Genomic DNA, 20,492 nt, shown 5'->3' with positions numbered 1-20,492 from the left:
AGCTATAATGCTATCCCTTATCAAAAATGCCTCTCCCCCTCCTCTCTTGCCTCCATTTCTATTCTCTCTGTAGCATTTGTATCCTGGAACATTAAGCTGCCAGTCGTACCCATCCCTGAGCCATGTTTCTGTGATTGCTATGATAGCCCAGTCCCATGTTCCTAACCATGCCCTGAGTTCATCTGCCTTCCCTGTTAGGCCCCTTGCATTGAAATAAATGCAGTTTAATTTATTATTCCTACCTTGTCCCTGCCTGCCCTGTTTGACTCGCTTGTGTTCTCAACTGTATTAGTCTCAGATAGATCTGTTTCCTCACTATCTCCCTGGGTCCCAACCCCACCTCCTTACTGGTTTAAATCCTCCTGAGCAGCTCTAGCAAATCTCTCTGCCAGTATATTATCCCCCTTCCAATTTAGGTGCAATCTGTCCTTCTTGTACAGGTCACTTCTACCCCCAAAAGAGATTCCAATGATCCAAAAACGTGAATCCTTGTCCCATACATCAGCTCCTCTGCCATGCTTTCATCTGCTCTATCCTCCTATTCCTGCCCTCACAGGCTTGTAGCACTGGGAGTAGTCCAGATATTACTACTCTCGAGGACCTCCTTTTTAAATTCCTGCCTAACTCTCTGTAATCTCCCTTCAGAGTCGCAACCGTTTCCCTTCCTATGTCGTTGTTTCCAATGTGGACAATGACCTCTTGCTCGCCCCTCTCCCCGTTGAGAACATCTGTATCCCCCTTCACAAATTTACACTTATCAACTCATCCAGGTCCCACAAACCAGTACGGATTTATACGTGGACTGAGCATTGTACCATCTTGCTGCTCATTTTGTTCACATCCAGTGGTTCCAATTGTGGTGCTGGCACAGGTAATGTCACAAGCAAGATGGGGTGAAGTTTCAAGTTTCGGTGATCTGTCAGTTCACAAACAGATGTAATAAAACTAGTCACATTAAAAAATACTAAGTCAAGCTAACTTGTCGTTAATTTTTTCTGCAACTTGTGGGAAATTGGGAGAAGTGATGAACAAATTTTATATTTAATATGGATACGTGAAAGACATTGTGGCAGCATTTGACTCAGTGTGGTATCAGTGGTTAGAAGGATTGGTGTTCAGAGTCATACCTCGCAGCATGGAAGATAGTTATTGGAGGTCAGGACATTGTTTCAAACGTTTTTCAGGGTAGTGTCCTCGGCCCAAGTATCTTAAGTTGATGCATCAGTGATTTTTCCTCCATCATAAGGTAAGCAGTGGGGATGCTGACTAGTGGTTAATGCATTTAATACCATTCGCAGTTCCTCAGTTACTGAAATGGCTCGTGTTTACGTGCAACACTTAGAAAGCATTCAAGTTCGGACTGATAAAGAACAAGTAACAATCATGCCATATGAGTACCAGAGAACAACCAATTCCAAAAAGGGAGTTTCTAGCCATCTGTTTTTAATATTCAATGGTTTAGTCATTCTTAGATATCTTAGCGCATTGTGTCTGCACTGCTTCTCCGAATGAGTATTAAGACAAAGCCATTTTCCTAAGGGTCCCAATACCGACTCCAGGGAACTCTTCTACAAGCCCAAAGAATATCCACTGACTATTACCATCTGTCCCAATTACTTCTCCAGTTTTGTATCCACACAGCTACTGTCCCTTTTTACTCCACGAGTTATGACTTTTCTCACAAGGCTGTCGTGAGGCATTGTGTCAAATTTACTGAAAATCCATGTAACCATATCAACATTATTACCGTCAACTATCCTTTCGAATATTTCTTCAAAAACTCCAGCAATTTAGTCAAACATGAGTTTTGCTTTAGAAATTCAAGCTAACTTTTTTCTGATCAACCCACCTTTATCCATGTGACTACTAAGATGTTCCCAATTAAGTGTTTCTAAATGTTTACCTGCCACTGCAGTTAAACTGACTGCTCTATAATACTGGGACTGGTCCAAAGGCCATCTAGCAATAACCACAGTGTGGGACAAAGTATTTAAGAAGAAATATAGGTAATTCTGCTATAACATGCATTTCACTCATGCAAATTTGCTATAACGTGTTTGAAGAATTGGGGACATCATTCTAAAGCATGAACTTTTAAAGCGTATATTGGTTATAACACAGTTGCGGCCCCATTAGTTTAAATGGTGCTGCTATTATGCAATTTTCTTATAACACAGGATTGCATGAGAACAGAATTACTGCATTATAGCAGAATCTACTGTATTGGGTTCTTGTGATAGAGACATGGCAATAGTTGGGGTAATTGTAATTAATAAGAAATCCTGTTTAAACTGGCTCCTTTTAAAACATAAGTTCATATAGACCTGAGCAAAAGGTAACCACAGGTAAAGGGATCCCCAGGAGCTTAACAGTTTGGGGTATCCTGTCTCAAACTGTAAAGAATTTGGCAACCTCAGCTGGGGTCTGGTCATAACACAGGAAAAGTTTCATCAGATGTGCAAGTAACAAATTTAATCCCATTATTGAATAAGGGAAGTAGACAGAAAATAGAAAACTATAAACCAATTAGCTTAATAAAAGAACAGAAAATGCTGGCGAAACTCAGCAGGTCTGGCAGCATCTGTGGGAAGAAACACAGAATTAATCTTTTGAATCCGGTAAACCTTTGTCAGAACATCCTTTCCACAGATGAACATTTCTCTCCATGGATGCGGCGTTTCTCCAGCACTTTCCACTTTTGTTTTAGATTTCCAGCATACCCACTTTGCTTTATTTTATGCCAGTTACTTTGATGCCTGTTGTAGGGATAGTGTTAAAATTGATTTTTAAGGAGATTAAAGCTGCATACCTAGAAAGATTCAGGGTAATTGTGAAGAGTCAACATGGTTTTGGGAATGGGGAAATCATGTTTAACCAATTTATTGGTTTGTTGAAGGAGTCAGTTTGGAGGGCTGAAGGGCCTGTTCCTGGGCTGTAAGTTTTCTTTGTTTTGAGTGACATGTGCTATGGATAAACTAGCCTGTAAACATACTGTATTTTGATGTCCAGAGACATTGGTAAAGTTCCTTATCAAAGATTATTATGGAAACTAGCATATGATATAGGTGGTATCATACTAGCAAAGATACAACATTGGCTGGCTTGCTGGATCTTTGTCTGATTGGTAGGATGTAATGAGTGGAGATCTGTAGGAGTCTGTGCTTTGATGAGCCGCATGCTCTACTTCTGTTCCTATTTTGTATGGTTGTATGCTGGATTTATCAATGCACCTTTTTTTCTGACAAGGATGTGATGTTTGTAGTGCTCCAGTCCTTTTAACACATTCCCTGAGTCTAGGGAAGTCTCAAGGATTATGACTATTGCTTCTGCAATTTCTACTGTCACTTCCTTCAATATACTTGGATGTATCTAATCAGGTCCTAGTGCCTCATCAACTTTAAGTACCTACAGTCCATCCAACACTTTTTAATCAATTTCAAACCCTACGAGCAGCAGAGCTTCATCCTTTGTCACCATGGTCTGAGTAACATCCACCTCCTTGGTTAAGACAGATACAAAGTATTAATTTATTACTTCAGATGTGTCACATGCCTCCATTAATTCACTTTTTTCTTAATTGTCCCTGCTATTCTTTTTAAGTACTCTTTTACAATTTATACTTATAAATCATCTGGGTTATTGTTCAAAGTTACAGCTTACAGCAACGAATGAGGAAAATTAACTGGTTTTATTCAGGCTTTAGGTTTTTTTTCTTACTGCACACAAACAGATAACATTCTTTGCAGAAGGCATCTGAACATCTCATTAATACGTGCAAACTGTTCAATTTATAATAAAAATGGAATGTGCTAGAGAAATCCAGCAGGTTTGGCAGCATTTGAGTTTTTCTAGCACTTTCAATTTTAATTTCAGATTTTGTGCATCCACTGTATTTTGCTTTAAGCTGTTCAGCTATCTGGAAGCAAATCACATAGTTGTTGGTAGGCAGTGGTCTTTATCATTGACAGCAAGTCACAAGACAATAGACCAATCAGCCATTGGTTGCTGGATGAATTTCCTTTTGTACACACTCCCTGTCATCAATTCATCTAACTGTGAATAGGTTTATTATATATTATATAGTGGCCAGTTACATTACATTTAAGGTATGTGATTGTCTCTTGTGAGACGTCAGGCTCAACTTAGGAGTAAGTTGATTTTACAGCTATCATACAGCACCTGTAACAAGCACGGAACTCTAACATCTCTTTAGAAACTCTGGTTAGCTCCTACCACAGAGTCCATAACATAACGTCGTCACTTTATTAGGTTTACTCCTAGATAGTAATACTGAGTCTGCTGTTTTTGGTACTCTTCATCTAAACAGCTGAACTGACTGTGTAAAAAGTCAATTTCTAAGTTGTAGTGGTTGTGGATGCCTGATAATTATGTTCCATTATGTATGGTGACCCCCGAGGAATTATCGTTGCCTTCTTTCCCCACAATCCTGCCATCAGTTATCTGCATGTTGCTCTTGGCAATGTCATCCAGATGCACAGTATTAGTTTCCATGCGCATGCTGATGACATCTAGTACTATCTCATCACAGTCTCTCTAGGTCCCATGTTCCTGTGTCTCCTTCACTGTTGCTAAGTTATCAGACTGCTTATCTGACATCCTGTACTGGATAAGAACAAGTTTCTATCCATTAAATATTTGCAAGACTGAAGCCATTGTTTTCAGTCCATGCTTCAAACTGTATTTGTGCTGCTGACTCTATCCCTCTTCCTGGCAACACTTGGAGACTAAATGTTTACAATATTGGTTGTTTTATTTAACTGCTGAGGCTTTCTTCCAATCACACATTTGCACCTCACTAAGACCCCTAATTTCCACCTCCTGAACTTTACCCTGACTTACTCTCTGTCTCAGCTCATTGACCTTTGAAACCCTTATTTATACGGTTTCCCATGTTCAACTTTTTGTATTTTTGAGATCATCCACAACTCTGCCAATTTCTTATTCACCTATCATGTAGCTACTTTTTCTCCCTGTCAAGCAACATCTTGACCTGATAAATTTTCTGCTATTCTTCTTTGCCCTCATCCATCCCTACCACAGTAATGCACTCCAGCCTTTCAACCCTCTGCGATGTCTGCATATCTCATTCTGGCATTTGAGCAGCTGCGATTTTAAACACTCCACCATTGACGTGCCATGAACTATTAAGGCGAAAATCTCCTTAAAAATCTGCTTTTTTGACCAGGCTGTTGGCATGGTTCTTAATGTGGCTAGGTGTCATATTTTGTTTAATAATATTCCTGCGAAGTGCCTTGGGAAGTTTTATTACCTAGGAGGTGTTTTAAGAAGCTAAGTTGTTGTCATCATTATATTGGAATTTAAGAAACTAAATTCAAAGCAACAAAATTAAACCATACCCCGTTCATTTGAATTTATGAATTGTGTCTTGACTTCAGAGCACAGAACCTTAAGCACATGCTTGCATACTCAAATCAGTATGGCTGTGCTGTAGGCCAACAGATTAAAAAATCTTTTCATAGACAAGAGCAGCAATATTGCACCTTGTAAATGCAATATTTGCTAATTGATTAAAATTAAAAGCTATTTCAGCTTAGTCTTTAAAATTAATGGTGCCTCACTATTGAAAGAATTTTTAAAAATTGATTATTAAGTAACAATAGCTGTATATTTGAATAAGGCTAAAGAAAATATGATGTAGAAAACCATTCAGTGCTAAAGTGCTGGATCTTATTTCACCTAAGCAGGTTGAATCTAGTAGAATCTGCAATAAAGGAATTGCAGTTGTGTATGAGAACAGAATTTATATGCAAGGGGAATTTTCACCTCTATCTGGCAGTGGCTGGATGAGATGATGTCACCTTTTAGCTGATTGGCTGCTGAGCACCTAGTGAAGGGAGAAAGGGTAAAGATGCCGGAATAAGCCTCTGTTGTATTCATGGCGAGTACTTTGAGATAGGGACTTGAATTGATTGTTGTTGAAAATTGACTAACAGTTGATCATGTGATCTTTTGGGAGCTGCTTGCATGAGACGAATTGACAGCAATTTTTTAAAAAAGGAATGAGACGGCTGATTTGCAAGAGGATCTGTGCCTGTAAGTTGCAGAATCTGGGTGGAAAAGGCAGAGAGCTATAAAGTGGGAGGATGCGTAGGCTGAAGCACATACAAAAGCAGCAGAAACAAAGATTTGCTTCACAAGTTCATTTTGGCATTTAAAGCAACATTTGAAATGTCAGTACAATAGACTGGTATGCCGATTTATTCCAATCTGAGTTAAAATGTTTGTTACATAGGGCAGAAAAGGTTAGATTAACGCTGTTTAGCCAGGGTGGGTACCTTTTTCATTTCCACTTTACAGTCAGAATAGTCATTGAGAAAATAAGACTATTTGTCTGATTGTTTTTTTTTCTTTAACAAGATAACTAGATATTATAACTAAATATTTACGATTTATTGTAGCTTAATATTTTGTGTGCATTTTTTTGAAGATAAAAGCTTTGATGATGAGGAGTCTGTGGATGGAAACAGACCATCAGCCAGTTCTACATTTAAGGTACCGGCTAAGAAAATGGCAAGTGCAAGCATTGGTGGGAAACGATCAGCCTCTGCACCCGGATCTAAATCAGGTACTGTAGTTAGTTTGTTCTTCGATTGCATTTAGTAATAAGATTTATCTTAAGTATAGATTTAATTGGCACAATTACTGAAAGAACAATTCATGGTTTTGTGAAATAAGATGAAAAGGCAGCTCTTTTTCTAAAAACATTTCCCTGTGTTTGATGAGGTGTCTACACAACCAGAGATCACCTCCTACAGACAAATATTTGAAAATAAATTTCTGGTCTTTCTCAAGAATGTATGTGATAGGGAAACATTTTCTGTTGACTGGGGAGTCTAAGGCAAGAGAACATTGTAAAAACGAGAGCTGGACCTTTCAGGAATGAAATTTGAAATTTCTTCTCCACACAAAAGGTGGAAAAAGTTTAGAACTCTCTGCTGCAGATGGCAGTTGAAACTTGATCAGTTGTAAATTCTGAGTCATTACGACACAGAAAGGGTCCAATTTCATTTAGATCTCTATTAAGTAATCCAGTCCATCCCACTGGATTGAGACAGGATTCTGTTTATGTCAAGTGGCAATTCATTTTCCTTTTGAAAAATAATTCTCTGCACACACTATCCTCATAGGCAATGAGCACCAACGGGTGGCACAGTGGCTCAGTGGTTGGCAGTGTTACTTCACAAAGCCATGGACCCAAGTTCAATTTCCCCCTCGGGCATCTGTCTGTGTGGAGTTTGCATATTCTCCCCATGTGTCCATGGGTTTCCTCTTGGTGCTCTAGTTTCTTCTCATAGTCCAAAGATGTGCAGATCCGGTGGATTGGCCATAGTGTCCAGGGATATGCAGGCAAGGTGGGTTAGCAATAGTAAATGTAGGGTTACAGGATAGGGTCAGTGGGGTGGGTCTGGATGAATTGCTGTTAGGAAGGTTGGTATGAACCCAATGGACTGAATGGCCTGCTTCCACACTAACAATTCTATATTAAATTCTATTCTATTCTATTCTATAGCTCCCTCTGCCTGTTTGAGTCTGTCCTGATGGTTGAATTATGCAGCAATAGTTAATACTTTTTAATCACTAACAAGCTGAGAGAGATGGACAGGAATTTTATTTTTAAAAATGTGCACCATTTTATTAACTTTTCAAACCAACTTTATTTTATGAAATAGAGACCTATCAATACAGCATTCGAGGAGCAAGAGAATCAATGTTTCAGGCATCAGCCCTTCATCAGGAAGGGCTGATGAAGGGCTTATGCCCGAAATGTCGATTCTCCTGTTCCTTGGATGCTACCTGACAGGATGTGCTTACCTATTTTGTTGTTGTGTTTTTAGGCAATCAAGATGCTGATGGATTGCTCCTAATTCTATACAATAAATAGTTATATTTAAAGCGGGCATTTTGTGTGTGGTTACTAGTGGTGACATAAAAACTGCACTTCTGAATATTATACTTTATTAACTTTAGTCCTACAATGAATTTGTTTGTGGAATATCATAGATTCATGGTCAGGTGTCCATGATATGGAAGGATACCTTGCAATCTAGTGACATTTTGAATTTCAGACCTCTCACTTAGTCCTTGTTCTTGTGTTCCCCAAAGGATGTGGACACATGAACTGTGAGTTTTTTATTTTTCTGAATTAGAATAGGTAGTCAGGAAGGATGGTGGAGCTGAGAACAGGAAATGAATGTATAAGCATAATGGAGAAGCTGTCTGACATTATTTGCAACAATTTTTCAACAATATTTCTTACTAGCTGTGGTATGTTCCATGAAGATTAGTGTCATGTTCTTGTATTTGTCAGATCTTTGGCTTATCCCAAATTCTGCTCCATATATCCTATTATGCACTGAGTCCTAACTATTATCTCTGTCCTTGTAGCCTTCATATCCAGACCTCGCAACAATTTAAATTAAAAATTTTCATTTTCATTTAGAAGTCCCTTCAGTATTGTACCTTATTTTATCTCTACAACCTCCTCTAATCTTACAAATCAACCCATTAATATTCCTTGTTTCTATTAAATCTATCCTCCTTTTCTCGACTCTACTAATGTGGCAGATTATGAGCCCATCTGAAGCTGCTTAAACCATCTAATTTGATGCCACTTTTCACCAATTATAGTTAATTTTGCTCAAAGCATGTTGTTTAAACCGTGCTTTGCTTTATTTGCTAACTTTACCCTTATGGATTGCAGTTTTTTCTATTTCTCTGAAGAACCATGCAGCATATTTTTGTGTGTTCATTTAGTGTGAAATCTAGTATTGTCATGTGCAACTACAAAGAAAAGAAGAAAAAGGTTTGCATTTATGTCACACCTTGGAGGAACTTACTGGGTGCCCCAAAGTGCTTTGCAACCAATGAACTCCTTTGGAAGTGTAGTCATTGTCGGATGCATGAAAACTAATTTGCACACAGTAAACTCTGCAAACAGTATTATGATAATTTCCAGACTATCTATTATTGGAACAATGATTGACGGAGTTTTATTGGCCTGGACATTGTAGAATAACTACTGCATAAGTTCCTACTCTTTGAAATAATGCCATGGGATCTTTTCCATCCATTTAAGTACTGCACTGAGGTGTTTGCTAGATTATATTGCTCAAGTGCAGCTGTGGAATTTGAACCTATGACCTTGTTGCACAAAGGTGAAAGTCCTACCAACTGACTCGCAACTAGCATTCTTTATAGTTCCATCTCCACCTTGATGTTACAATCTCCATAGAGATTGATAACTTTTGGAAGAGGAATTGATTCACGTTGCCAATGAAAAGAAAAATACTGGGTGTTATTTCACCTTTTAAAGCTTTTTCTGAAACAAAATCAGTGTAGCTCAGCTGAAGGATCATTCAAATAAGAATAATAAAAATAAATTGTGCTTAAATCATAAATATAACAAAGATGCACCTCCCATATCTTCACAAAAACTCGCATAACTTATTGCAGAAATGAAGCATCACAAGTGCCCACCAGTTATCACAGCTCTTGAGTCATATACATCAGCAAACGTGTTCCATCTGAAGTTCCCAGACACAGTTGCCATCAACATGGTACCACAAATACAAATCCTGTCTCTCCCTATCTCTTCCGTTGTGATAATACTGAGGCCCCTTTTTCAATCCTTTAAAATATCTAGTAGGTTCCAGCACCCTTCAACAGTAACAGTGTGTATTGTGCAGTCACCAGTTCCTGGTGCTTCCTGTTTTCTCTTTTTCCAACTATGTAATGCATACAAGAACACAATCTGTGCACAATTCTAATATCTATTTCAGCACCAATGATTGCCTAATTGAAACCACCCATCCAGAAAGAGTCTTGCTCGTTGTCTCTCTGCACAAGTTCTGAAGCCTTATAACGGAGAAAAATAGACTTTAAGCACTTCAACTTTACCTAGCATTTGATTTAGCCTTTGCTTCTCAGCTTTTCAGAGTAATGCCAGCTCATAGCTCCTTGAAAGTAGAGTCTCAGTTAGATAGGATAGTGAAGAAGGCATTTGGTATGCTTTCCTTTATTGGTCAGAGTATTGAGTACAGGAGTTGGAAGGTCCTGTTGCATTGGTATAGAACATTGGTTAGGCCACTTTTGGAATATTGCGTGCTGTTCTGGTCTCCTTCCTATCGGAAGGATGTTGTGAAACTTAAAAGGGTTTAGAAAATGTTTACAAGGATGTTGCCAGGGTTGGAGGATTTGAGCTATCAGGAGAGGTTGAATCGGCTTGGGCTGTTTTCCCTGCAGCATTGGAGGCTGAGGGGTGACATCATAGAGGTTTATAAAATCACGAGGAGCATGGATAGGGTAAATAGACAATGTCTTTTACCTGGGTTGGGGGAGCCTAGAACTAGAGGGCATAGGTTTAGGGTGAGAGGGGAAAGATATGAAAGAGACCTAAGGGGCAACTTTTTCACACACAGGGTGGCGTGTGTGTGAAATGAGCTGCCAGAGGAAGTGGTGGAGGCTAGTACAATTGCAATATTTAAAAATCATTTGGATGGTTATATGATTAGGAAGGGTTTAGAGGGCTGGGTGCTGGTGAGGATCTAAAATTTGAATTTAGGCTGTTGTCAGAAGCAACAAGTATATGTAGATTTTTATTAACTACAAAATGGCTTTTCATTTTAAAATAACACAACAAAATGGCTGAAAATAATGATTTAGTTCTGTGCACTTTTACTGCTGTTCTGCAGAATTAAGCTAAAATACAAAAACAGTGATTTGGTATTTTGAACTAATCTGGAACTAGCAAGCATGAGATTATTATGTGCGTCAAACAATCTGTTTCTCAGGAAATATCATTGGATTAACCTGCTGTAAATCATGTCACCTTATTACAGTTGATTGGATTTTCTTTGTAATTAAGGCTGTACTGTCTCTTTAAAAACATTTAAATAATGTGTAATTTTCTAATGTAATTGTGCAACTTCGCCACGGAACAGAGAAGCTTTAATCTCTGTGTTGCTGGACAGAATTGCGTCAAGGTGCCTTACTTTATTAAACTAATGACCTTGCTTTGTACAGACTGCATTCCGTTGATTATTTGACCCATCTCGGACCGAACAGGCTCCTTAAAAGGGGTCTAGATCTTCACTGGCAGGTGGGACTAGATTGGGTTGGGATACCTGGTGGGCATGGAGAAGTTGGACCGAAGGTTCTGTTTCCGTGCTGTACATCTCTATGACTCTAAATGGACGTTTCTTGAAACCACGTAATCTAATAATCAGGAAACTAAATAAATCTTCATCTAAAATATACCCCAGCTCATTTTATTCTTTTAAGGCATGTCACACAAAATGGCTTATCTCAGCCCATTGTTTCTCACTTTAATTGGAATTAAAGCATTGTAAATAAAGTTTTCCATTCATTTAATCTGCACTCTTCAACTCATGTCTCCTTTCTCCCCATCTCCATCAGGTTTTTCAAACTTTATAATTTCTTTCAGCAGTTTTCTGCATTAAAAATTACGTCATTACAAATTGAGGATATTGATATTCAGAATTGATACAAATTGCTTGTGTAGTGTTTGTACCCTCTGATGTAATTTTTTTATATAAGATTCGAATCACTTGACTGTCATTCTTGTCAGTTTCTCAAAACAAGGATGACGCTTGCCAGGTTTCATGATTTGTATGACCTCAAGTATCTCAGCAAATCGAGTCTGGAGTCATTGGTCTTTGAACAGAAAGGACTAGAGTTGTCCTGGGGAAAAGGGATTCTTGAGATAGGGTTCTGCTCTCCTTTCGCTTGTTGAATGAGATGTTGCCTAAATGGTATAGTTTGCACCAAAGTGCGCCTACATGCCAATGTCAATTTATCCCCTTTTCAGTGAGGCCTTCAGTGTCCTTAAAATGCTTTTCTGTACTTACTGAGATCAGGAGCCATCCTTAAGTTGTGAAAAGAGGATTTGTTTTAGAAGCCAATTATTTTGGGGCATGGTGGCTCAGTGATTAGCACTACAGCCTCACAGTACCAGAGATCCAAGTTCGATTCCAGCCTCGGATGACTGTCTGTGTGGAGTTTGCACGTTTCCCCCATGCCTGTGTGGGTTTTCTCCCACAGTCCAAAGATGTGCTGGTTAGATGAATTGACCATGGTAAATTACCCATAGTGTTAGGTGCATTAGTCACCGGGAAGTAGGTCTGGGTGGGTTACTCTTCAGAGGGTCGGTGTGGACTTGTTGGGCCAAAGGGAATCTAATCTAATCTAATCTAATCTATTTGGTGTGTTGATGCAGTGTCCAAACCAATGGAACTGTTTTGACATGATCATGCTTGTCATGCTGAAGAAATTGGCATCAAATAAGTACCAGAAATTGTTTGCCTGTGTACCCACTTTACTGAGTATCCTGGGAATTCACCAAAACACTGCAGCCCTGGTGGTACTTTTGATGGGTGACCAAAATTTCTTTCTGCTCTATAAAAGACACATGTCAATAACAGCTTTGTAGACTGAAGCCTTTGTTTTCTTGTGGAGATCTTTGCTATCAAAGACGTGATTGTATAATGTTTGTAAGGCTGTACAAGCATAATTGATTTTGTGCTAGATCTGCTCCTCAATGGTGACCTTTTGAGAAAAGTATCTTTTCAGATATGGGAAATGTTCAACAATACCTCTAAAACAGATAAGAAATTTATTGTCATGTGCAGTTTTACATGAAAAATACAGTAAAAAGTTTTATAAATCACCCCACTGCGGTGCCTACATCTATGCCAGAAGTCATACATAATGCTAATAAAAAGTAAAATTAAGACAAACATCACAGTTCGGTTACAACTCCTGGGCTCTGGGAAAGCCAAAGAACAATGGAATATCTTGAAGACGCAGCCAGGATGAGGCAACCATTCTGGGACAGCAACGCCAGGCTGCTGGAATACTGATCCAGAATCCTCCACTGAAGAAGATCACCATGTCAGGCCAAGACCACCACTCCTGGATGAGACCATTAATACCTGGAAGCCAAAGATGAAGAAGACTTCCATACCGGGACAGGACTGCCATGCTGTGCTGAGACTGCCATTTCTACTTAAGGTTCTGAGGCCTAGCCGCAGACCTGGAGCATCGACCTACGTGTCCAGACTGGGCAAAATTAGTCCAGGACCTGCTCCTTGCTTGCTGGGAGACCTCTGGCTGTGTTGGAGCCACGTCCAGCTCATCCTCGTGTTACTGTTGTTGCTGCCAGCGGCTGTCTTCTTCACCCATCACATTCCAGTCTAAAAAGAAAACAAAAAAGAGCTAATGAAGAAAAGAGAAAGAAAACCTACAGGAGAAGATGAGACCCAGGCTCAGGTCAGTTACACCACCGTCATCCTGAAGTCTCCCCATCAGTGCTAAAAGCGACAGGGACAGGTGATTGTCTGGGGGAGGGCTGGTGAAGGATTTAGTACTTGCTGATGTTATTTTGTATGTGGAGTGCAAGCATTTGAGCATGGCCTGAATAACACTTGCAATGTGGACTACAACTGTACAGTTTTTGGAATTTTGTAAGTCATGGATACACTGGAAAGTCACCTTAGTTTTGGCTCTCAGCAATTTGACATTTAAAAAAGTCCTGTTGGGTCTTTAATCAAGCATGATTCTTTGTGAAATTAGTCACAAATGAGCACCAGGAGAAGCCTGCAGCAGATGGTGAAGAGCTTTGGCGGAATCACACAATCTTGCTTTATGCCTATAAAATATAAAAGAGCATGGTTTCTAATCCATTATATTATACAAGAGTTATAGGATGTAGCAGATTTTGCTGGACATCCAAGTCTCCAGAGCATTTCCAAAGTGCTTTGTGATTGATGGGGTCCAAGCCCTTTGACATATCAATTAAGGTCACATAAAGCTCATTACGCTATTTAAGACACTTTTTTGGATTTGTTAAGCGACAAAAATAGGCCTGTGGTTCACCCGGATGACTGGAAGCCACATTTGGTCTCTGAAATTATGCCAAAACTATAAATTTTGAAAAGAAAATCACTTGAATGTAGAAGTGTGGTAGAGGGAATATTTGATCACACACTTTCACACCATTCTTCAATTTGGGGATCATTTTAGGTTAATGTATGTAGGCTGGAAGGTTATGCATTATCTGCTTAGAATTTAGATGTACACTTATTTGGCTTTAGAAACAAAGTAAGAGTGCATTTAATATGATTTTCTCAATTGCATCAAAAATAAGACATAGGCTATTTTGGCCCCTCAAACCTGCTCTACCATTCAGTAAGAACATGGCTGTAAGTCCAGTTTCCTGCCACCTCTCATAATCTGTGACTCTATTGCATTAAACATGTCATCTTAGCCTTGAATATATTCAATGAGACTGTTTTTAAAGTTCTCTGGGGTGGAAAACTCCAAAACTTACTGACTGTGCAAGAAGAAATTCCTCCTCAGCATTGTCTTAAAAGTGAGATCCCTCATTTTGGAGATTCTGCCTCTAGGTCAGAGTTCTCCTATGAGCAGCTATACTGTCAAATCCTTCAGGATTGATTGATAAGTTGATTTCATTGTCACGTATACTCAAGTACAAAAGTACAGCAGTACAGTATGTAATGTCTTCATTCAAGATGCTTTCTTAGGTACAAGTACCTACATACAGAATCTTAAGAACAAAGTTAAAAGTTAAACATTGCAGTAATAATAGTATAGCGTAAAACAAACAAAAAAAGTTAAACGTTACACATTGCAAACCTTCTTAGTTTTAAGTAGAAAATAAATAAAGCTAAAAGTTATTATGTTGTAATAAGATTATCTCTTAATCATCAAAACTCTAATGAGTATAGGTACATTCTGCTCATTTTATCTCTAAAGGAAACCCATTCATATCAGAAATCAACTTGTGAATCTTTTTTGGAGTTGTTGCCAAAACAAATATATCCCCCCTTAAGCATGGAGAGTCAAACAGATGCACTACTCTTGGTGTGGTCTCAATTGTGTTCTTTATTGTTGTGGCAAGATTTCGCTAATTTTATTACCCTTCCAAAAAAGCTTGCAATATCACTTGCTGGACCTGCACGCTTAGCATTTTGTAATTTGTATGCAAGGAGACTGAGATGCTCCTGTACAACAGAATTCCGCAGTCTCTTTCTCCTTAAATGTAATTTTCTATTTTTTTCCACCAATGTACGCAATCTCACTATATCGCATTCCATCAGACAGATTTTCACACAACTTATCGACATCACTTTATAGACCTTTTGCATCCACCTCACAACTACTTTTCTGACCTACGTGTGTATTAGAAAATCTGGGTGCAACCTACCTGGTCGCTTTGTCCAAAGCCTTAACATACACTGTAAATAATTGAGGTCCCAACTTTCATCTGTGTGGTGCTCCACTGGTTACAGATTGTCAACCTGAAAATCACACTTTTATTCTCACTGTTTCCTATCAGGCAGTCGTAGATGCCTCAAAGCACATTATGGCTAACCAAGTACTATTTTCGATGGTGATCACACTTTTAATATAGGAACAAGGTAACAAATGTGTGCACAGTAGTTTCGCAGAAAATGTGGTCATGTATAGAGAATTTGTTTTGTAATGTTGATTGAGGGGTATATGCTGAGCCAAGAAATTAGGGATAATGCCTCTATTCTTTAAAATAATGCCATGGGTTCCTAACAACTAGCAGGGCAGATGGAACTTCAGCCGAACAACTCATACAAAAAACTGAACCTACAACTGTACAGCATTCCTCAGTATTGCACTGGAGTGTCAGCTTTTTTTTTTCTCTGGTATTAAATAGGATTTGAACTCTCAAACTTATCGGAAGTGAGAGCTTTATTTGTTAGGAATAATGCCTAACTTCAAGTTTAATTTATAATTTGCATTTTTTGTCTAAAGAAAGGGCAGATGTTTTAGTTTACAGAGTTTTGGTGTGCTTTGCGCTAGGAGGTCTGGAGATCTATTTGTGTATACAAGTGTTTTTAATGAGGTTTTATAACCCCCAAAGAGAATTGGTTGATGCATTTAAAAATCAAAGCTTGGAGGAAACTGCACTGTTGCCTAATGTCGGAAGTCCAGGGACACACAAAGAGATAGAAAAATACATGTCAGAGTATGGCTGTGCCAGAGAGTAGAGAGAGGATTCTCTTATGTTTGGTCAGAAGTTAAAGTGATTGTGAATTCAGTTTGTAGTTTGTTTTCAAATGTTTCTGGGGGAGATGTCAGCTGAGGAAGGGCATCTGGCAAATGCCTAAGAATTTGGTGGAAGGAAACCTGTTGCAGCTATGCTAGCCTGAGCAAGAAATCTTAGTGTGGAGATGATGGTGACTCTCATTGGAATTTGATGTTTGTAAGGATATTACAGTACACAATTATCCGAAACCCTAGAGACCTGCTGGTTTTCGGAATTCAGAATTTTTTGGATTTCGGAATAAGTAACAGTGTAACGGTGAAATTTTTAAAAATCTTAGCGAACAGCAGACATACCTGTGAGTACTACAGGCACGGAGACAGAATTGAAACCTGCCAGTGCTGGGTCACGCCCCCATGTCGCATCTGAGTGATGTGGGTCAAGTGGGTGTGGAATTGAATTAACTGTTTGCATGCCAACCAACCTTTTTAATGAGAAAAAAAACTTCACGAAGAAATCTTAAGATTTCAGAGCTTTTCGGATAAAGGATTGTCTGCCTGTACTAGAATTAAAGGACGAGTGAGAGTTTTGATGGTATTTACATTGAAAGTTTTCTGTTTTTTTAAACGAGTGTAATATGTTTCAATTTTTTTTTGATTAATAAGAAGTTTATTCTGTGTGTTAAAGAGTACACATGTTGCTTGTATGAACATATTTGGTAACTGACCTCCGTGGTTTAACAATCAACTTTAGGATTTATCAAGCCAGATTTCAGACTGGGATCTGACTGGTCTAGTATTACCGTCAATTGGCATTGTAATACCATCCAGCTATGTTATTAGTGTAATATTAATTGGTTTGTTCAAGTGAGATTGTGATCTACAAGTAACTAAAATAGAATATAGTGAAAGCACGCAGGCGCAGATGGCATCTCTGGAGATTTCCTTTAATCAGAAGAAGTGATGTCCATTTTGTTTTTGTTTTGTCCCCTGATTTTACTGAAGCTTCGGTAGGAGCTTCACCAAGAATAAATAATTGAAACCAAATTATTTGTCACTTACCTTCTGTTCACCTACATTGCAGCTGCTGCAAATTGAGGTACTCCAAAGGATTAAGAAAATAATAACATTAAATGGAGTTTACTGAATCGGTTGTTTCTACCCTACACCAATTACATTGAGTTTATTTCAAAATTTCTAGGCCAGCATTTATTGCCAATGCTTATTTATTGCCCCCTCAGCTCAACTGAGTTCTGAGGAAGGGTCACTCAACCGGAAATGGTAATTTTGATTGCTGTCTGCAGATGCTGCCAGACCTGCTGAGCTTTTCCAGCAATTTCTGTTTTTGTAGGTAAATTAACATGATCACTGGGATTTGGTTTCATAGCTGTCTTTCCATTTCTTTTTTCCATCAGTTAGAATAGAACCTTGTTTTTGGTTACCATTTTTTTTTCTTTCCTGATCGCTATCATGTTTGCAAATTAACTAATTGACTTGCACTATCCTGCTTTGAATATATGTTGGCAAAGTTGATGCTGCTCTGCCTTAGTTTGCTATGTTCTTTTAAATCTTCATCCTGAGCGATTCTAGCATGATACAGGGAATTACTCTGTGTTGCTATATTTTTACCATATACCTATAATCCTTGCCTGCATTACATTTAATTTGTCATTGTTACCTGTTAGTTCCTAACAGTCTCTTGTAATTTTTGTTACTCCATTATTCATGTAAAGTCAAACCAGCAATGGTTCTAGCATTGAACCCAGAGCTGTCTAACTCCGTTTTGCATTTCTCAATCTAAATTCCAAAAGGCACCCAGTTCACAAAATTTCAGGCAGTCTCTTGTCCATCACCAGGGGTAATTCTGAAATCTTCTGCATTTATAGCTATTCTTAAGCCATGCTTCACCTTTCCTCTTGCAAACAATTTGTCCATGAGTGTTGATTCTGCCAAATTTAGTGGATCCCACAGGACCAAACAAGGGCTGAAGGTGCTGGGAAAATGAGACCTCCATCCAATTCTCACCATTGGAAAATTGTTCTAATTTAGTGTGGGTTGATAACTGCCTGACATAGGAATTCCCACACACTGATGTTGGGCTCCATTTAAACTTATAAATGAGCCACTTCAAGCCAAATATCTGAATGTTTACTGGAATTTAGTGGTGGCTTATAGTTTTAACAAAACTCGAAAGATTCCCCCTTAATTCTGGAGGCTGCTTTGTTAACTTAATAAATCTTGTTGCAGCTTATGGTCACTTATTTGCTGACATATGTAAGGTATGACTTGACCTTTTGTTTGTTTATGGAGTATGGGTATTACTGATGCAACCAGTGCTTATTTCACATGCTTAATTGCCCAGAGAGCAGAAGAGTCATTGGCCTAGGCATCTGGATTACTAGCCCACTAAGCCCCTCTCATCGGTGACCTGCTATTTGTGACTTTCATCCTACCCAGCTTTTCCCAACGATCCAGCATCTTTTTTCTGGATAGGCCGTACAGCATTATTGGCCACAGCCACAAAATGTTTTGGTTCTGCCAGAAATGAAATCTGCTCACCACTGGGGAAAGAGTTGGTCTTGGAATTGTTAATATTGACTACAGGCACGATGAGGTTTCAGACATCAGGTGAAACCTTGGGTACCATCCACCAGCTCTTCTCAACAGATGAATCAGTACTACTTCCATGTTGAACACCAAGTGGAAGAAGCAATGAGAGTAGTGAGAGCATAGAATGGGCAGGGTATCTCAAAGACCATCAACAAGTCCAATCTTAGCAGTGAACCTTGTGTGGTGTGGCACTACCATTGTGCTAAATGGGATAACTTTGGATCAAATCCAGCAACTCTCAACTTGGCAGTCTTGCACCACTGTGAGGCCATCAATAGCAGCAGAATTGTGTTTGACCACAATTTGTAACCTTGTATCCTAGCATGTCCCTCTCTCCACTATTGTCACTAGGTTAAGAATTGACAGGCCCAACCCAATGATTCTTCTGCTCTCTGGGCAAACGTCAAATCGTACCTTCCAGAAAATGTCCCAGATACCACCGTCACATCCCTGGGTATGTCCTGTTCCATTGGTGGGAAAGATCCTGCCAGAGATGGTGGTACAGAGTTATACAGTTGTGGGGGAGTTAACATGCAAGACCTTAAAACTGACTCTGGACCACATGACATCTCGTGGTATCTTGTCAAACGAGGAACCCTCCAATTGATTACCACATATTGTTCTCCACCCCAGCTGATGATTTAATACATTCTTATGTTTCACCACTTGGAAGATGCAATGAAGATAGCAAGAGTGCAGGATGATCTCTTGGTGGGAGATTTTAATGTCCATCAACACCATTACTGACTGAATTGGCTGAGTCCTAAATAATCTTAGTAATGGACTGGGTTGATGGCAGGTGGTGAGGGAAGTAACAAAAGGAAAAAACTTACTTAACTTTGTCCTTACCAGTCCACTTGCCGCAGATGCATCTGTCCGTGGACATCTCAATAGCAGTATTCACACCATAGGACCACGTCTTCACTGTGACTACATTCATAGTGAGGATTCTCTCCGTCATGTTGTGTGGCATAACCACCATACTAAATGTGATAGATTTCAAACAAAAGATGCCATGGGCCACCAACAGCAACAGAATTGTATTCGAGTAATACTATTGCATTTCCTCATGTTCCCATTGCCATCAATCTTCGTTCAATGAACAGTGTAGAAAACAATACCAAGATACCTAAAAATGAGGTGTCACTCTGGTGAAGCTTCAACACAGGGATAACCTGCCTGGCAAGCAGCTGAGGCAGCATAGAATAAACAGAGTGAAGTGATCCCAAAACTTACACAACTGATCTAAGCTCTGCAGTCCTGCTGTGAATGCTGGTGGACAATTAAACAACTCACTGAAAGAGAATGCTGCATAATATCCTCATCTTCCATGGTGGTGGAATCTAGCACATGTGTGCAAAAGACAAGGCTGAACTGTTTTCATCCATGTATAGCCAGAAATGGTGAGTGGACACTCCAGCTCAGCATCTTCCTCAGGTCCCCAGCATCGGAGGTGCCAGTATTTAGCCAATTCAATTCACTCCATGTTATATCAAGAAACAACTGAAGTCCCTGAATATTGCAAAATCTATGTGCCTTTACAACATTCTGGCAATTGAATTGAGAAATTGTACTCTAGATCTAGCGGCATCTGTAGTCAAATTGTTTCTGTGCACCTACACACCGGCATCTGCCCAATGTTAGTTGTTGAAATAATTCATTTCACTGGAATAGCTATAAATATTAATACTTGGGCTAGTTAAGCCAATATACTATTGTCAACATTGCCCACACTTTTAAATGAAGTAAACTCCAAACTAATTTGAAATATGTTTACGTCAGGC

General features: G+C 39.1%; 1 protein-coding gene across 48 annotated transcripts in view; it reads left to right on the top strand.

Moving 5' to 3' along the window:
* Positions 1-20,492, top strand: part of clasp2 (cytoplasmic linker associated protein 2) — a 328,546-nt gene that overhangs the window by 97,941 nt on the left and 210,113 nt on the right. For 45 of the 48 annotated variants that reach the window (XM_087986123.1, XM_087986122.1, XM_087986097.1 and 42 more), the window contains one exon: positions 6,470-6,607. In XM_087986123.1, coding sequence (XP_087842249.1) covers positions 6,470-6,607 — 138 coding nt within the window. Of the gene's footprint in view, positions 1-5,923; positions 6,076-6,469; positions 6,608-20,492 lie in introns of those variants that run through there. The other 3 variants (XM_087986124.1, XM_087986117.1, XM_087986125.1) reach the window with 2 other exon arrangements.

Source organism: Chiloscyllium plagiosum, unplaced genomic scaffold, assembly GCF_037043375.1.
Source record: "Chiloscyllium plagiosum isolate Xiang-an unplaced genomic scaffold, Cpla_swu_hap1 HiC_scaffold_4, whole genome shotgun sequence".
Classification (NCBI taxonomy): Eukaryota; Metazoa; Chordata; class Chondrichthyes; order Orectolobiformes; family Hemiscylliidae; genus Chiloscyllium; species Chiloscyllium plagiosum.
Note: the sequence above shows the minus strand (reverse complement) of the source record. Positions and strands in the feature narration are given on the sequence as shown.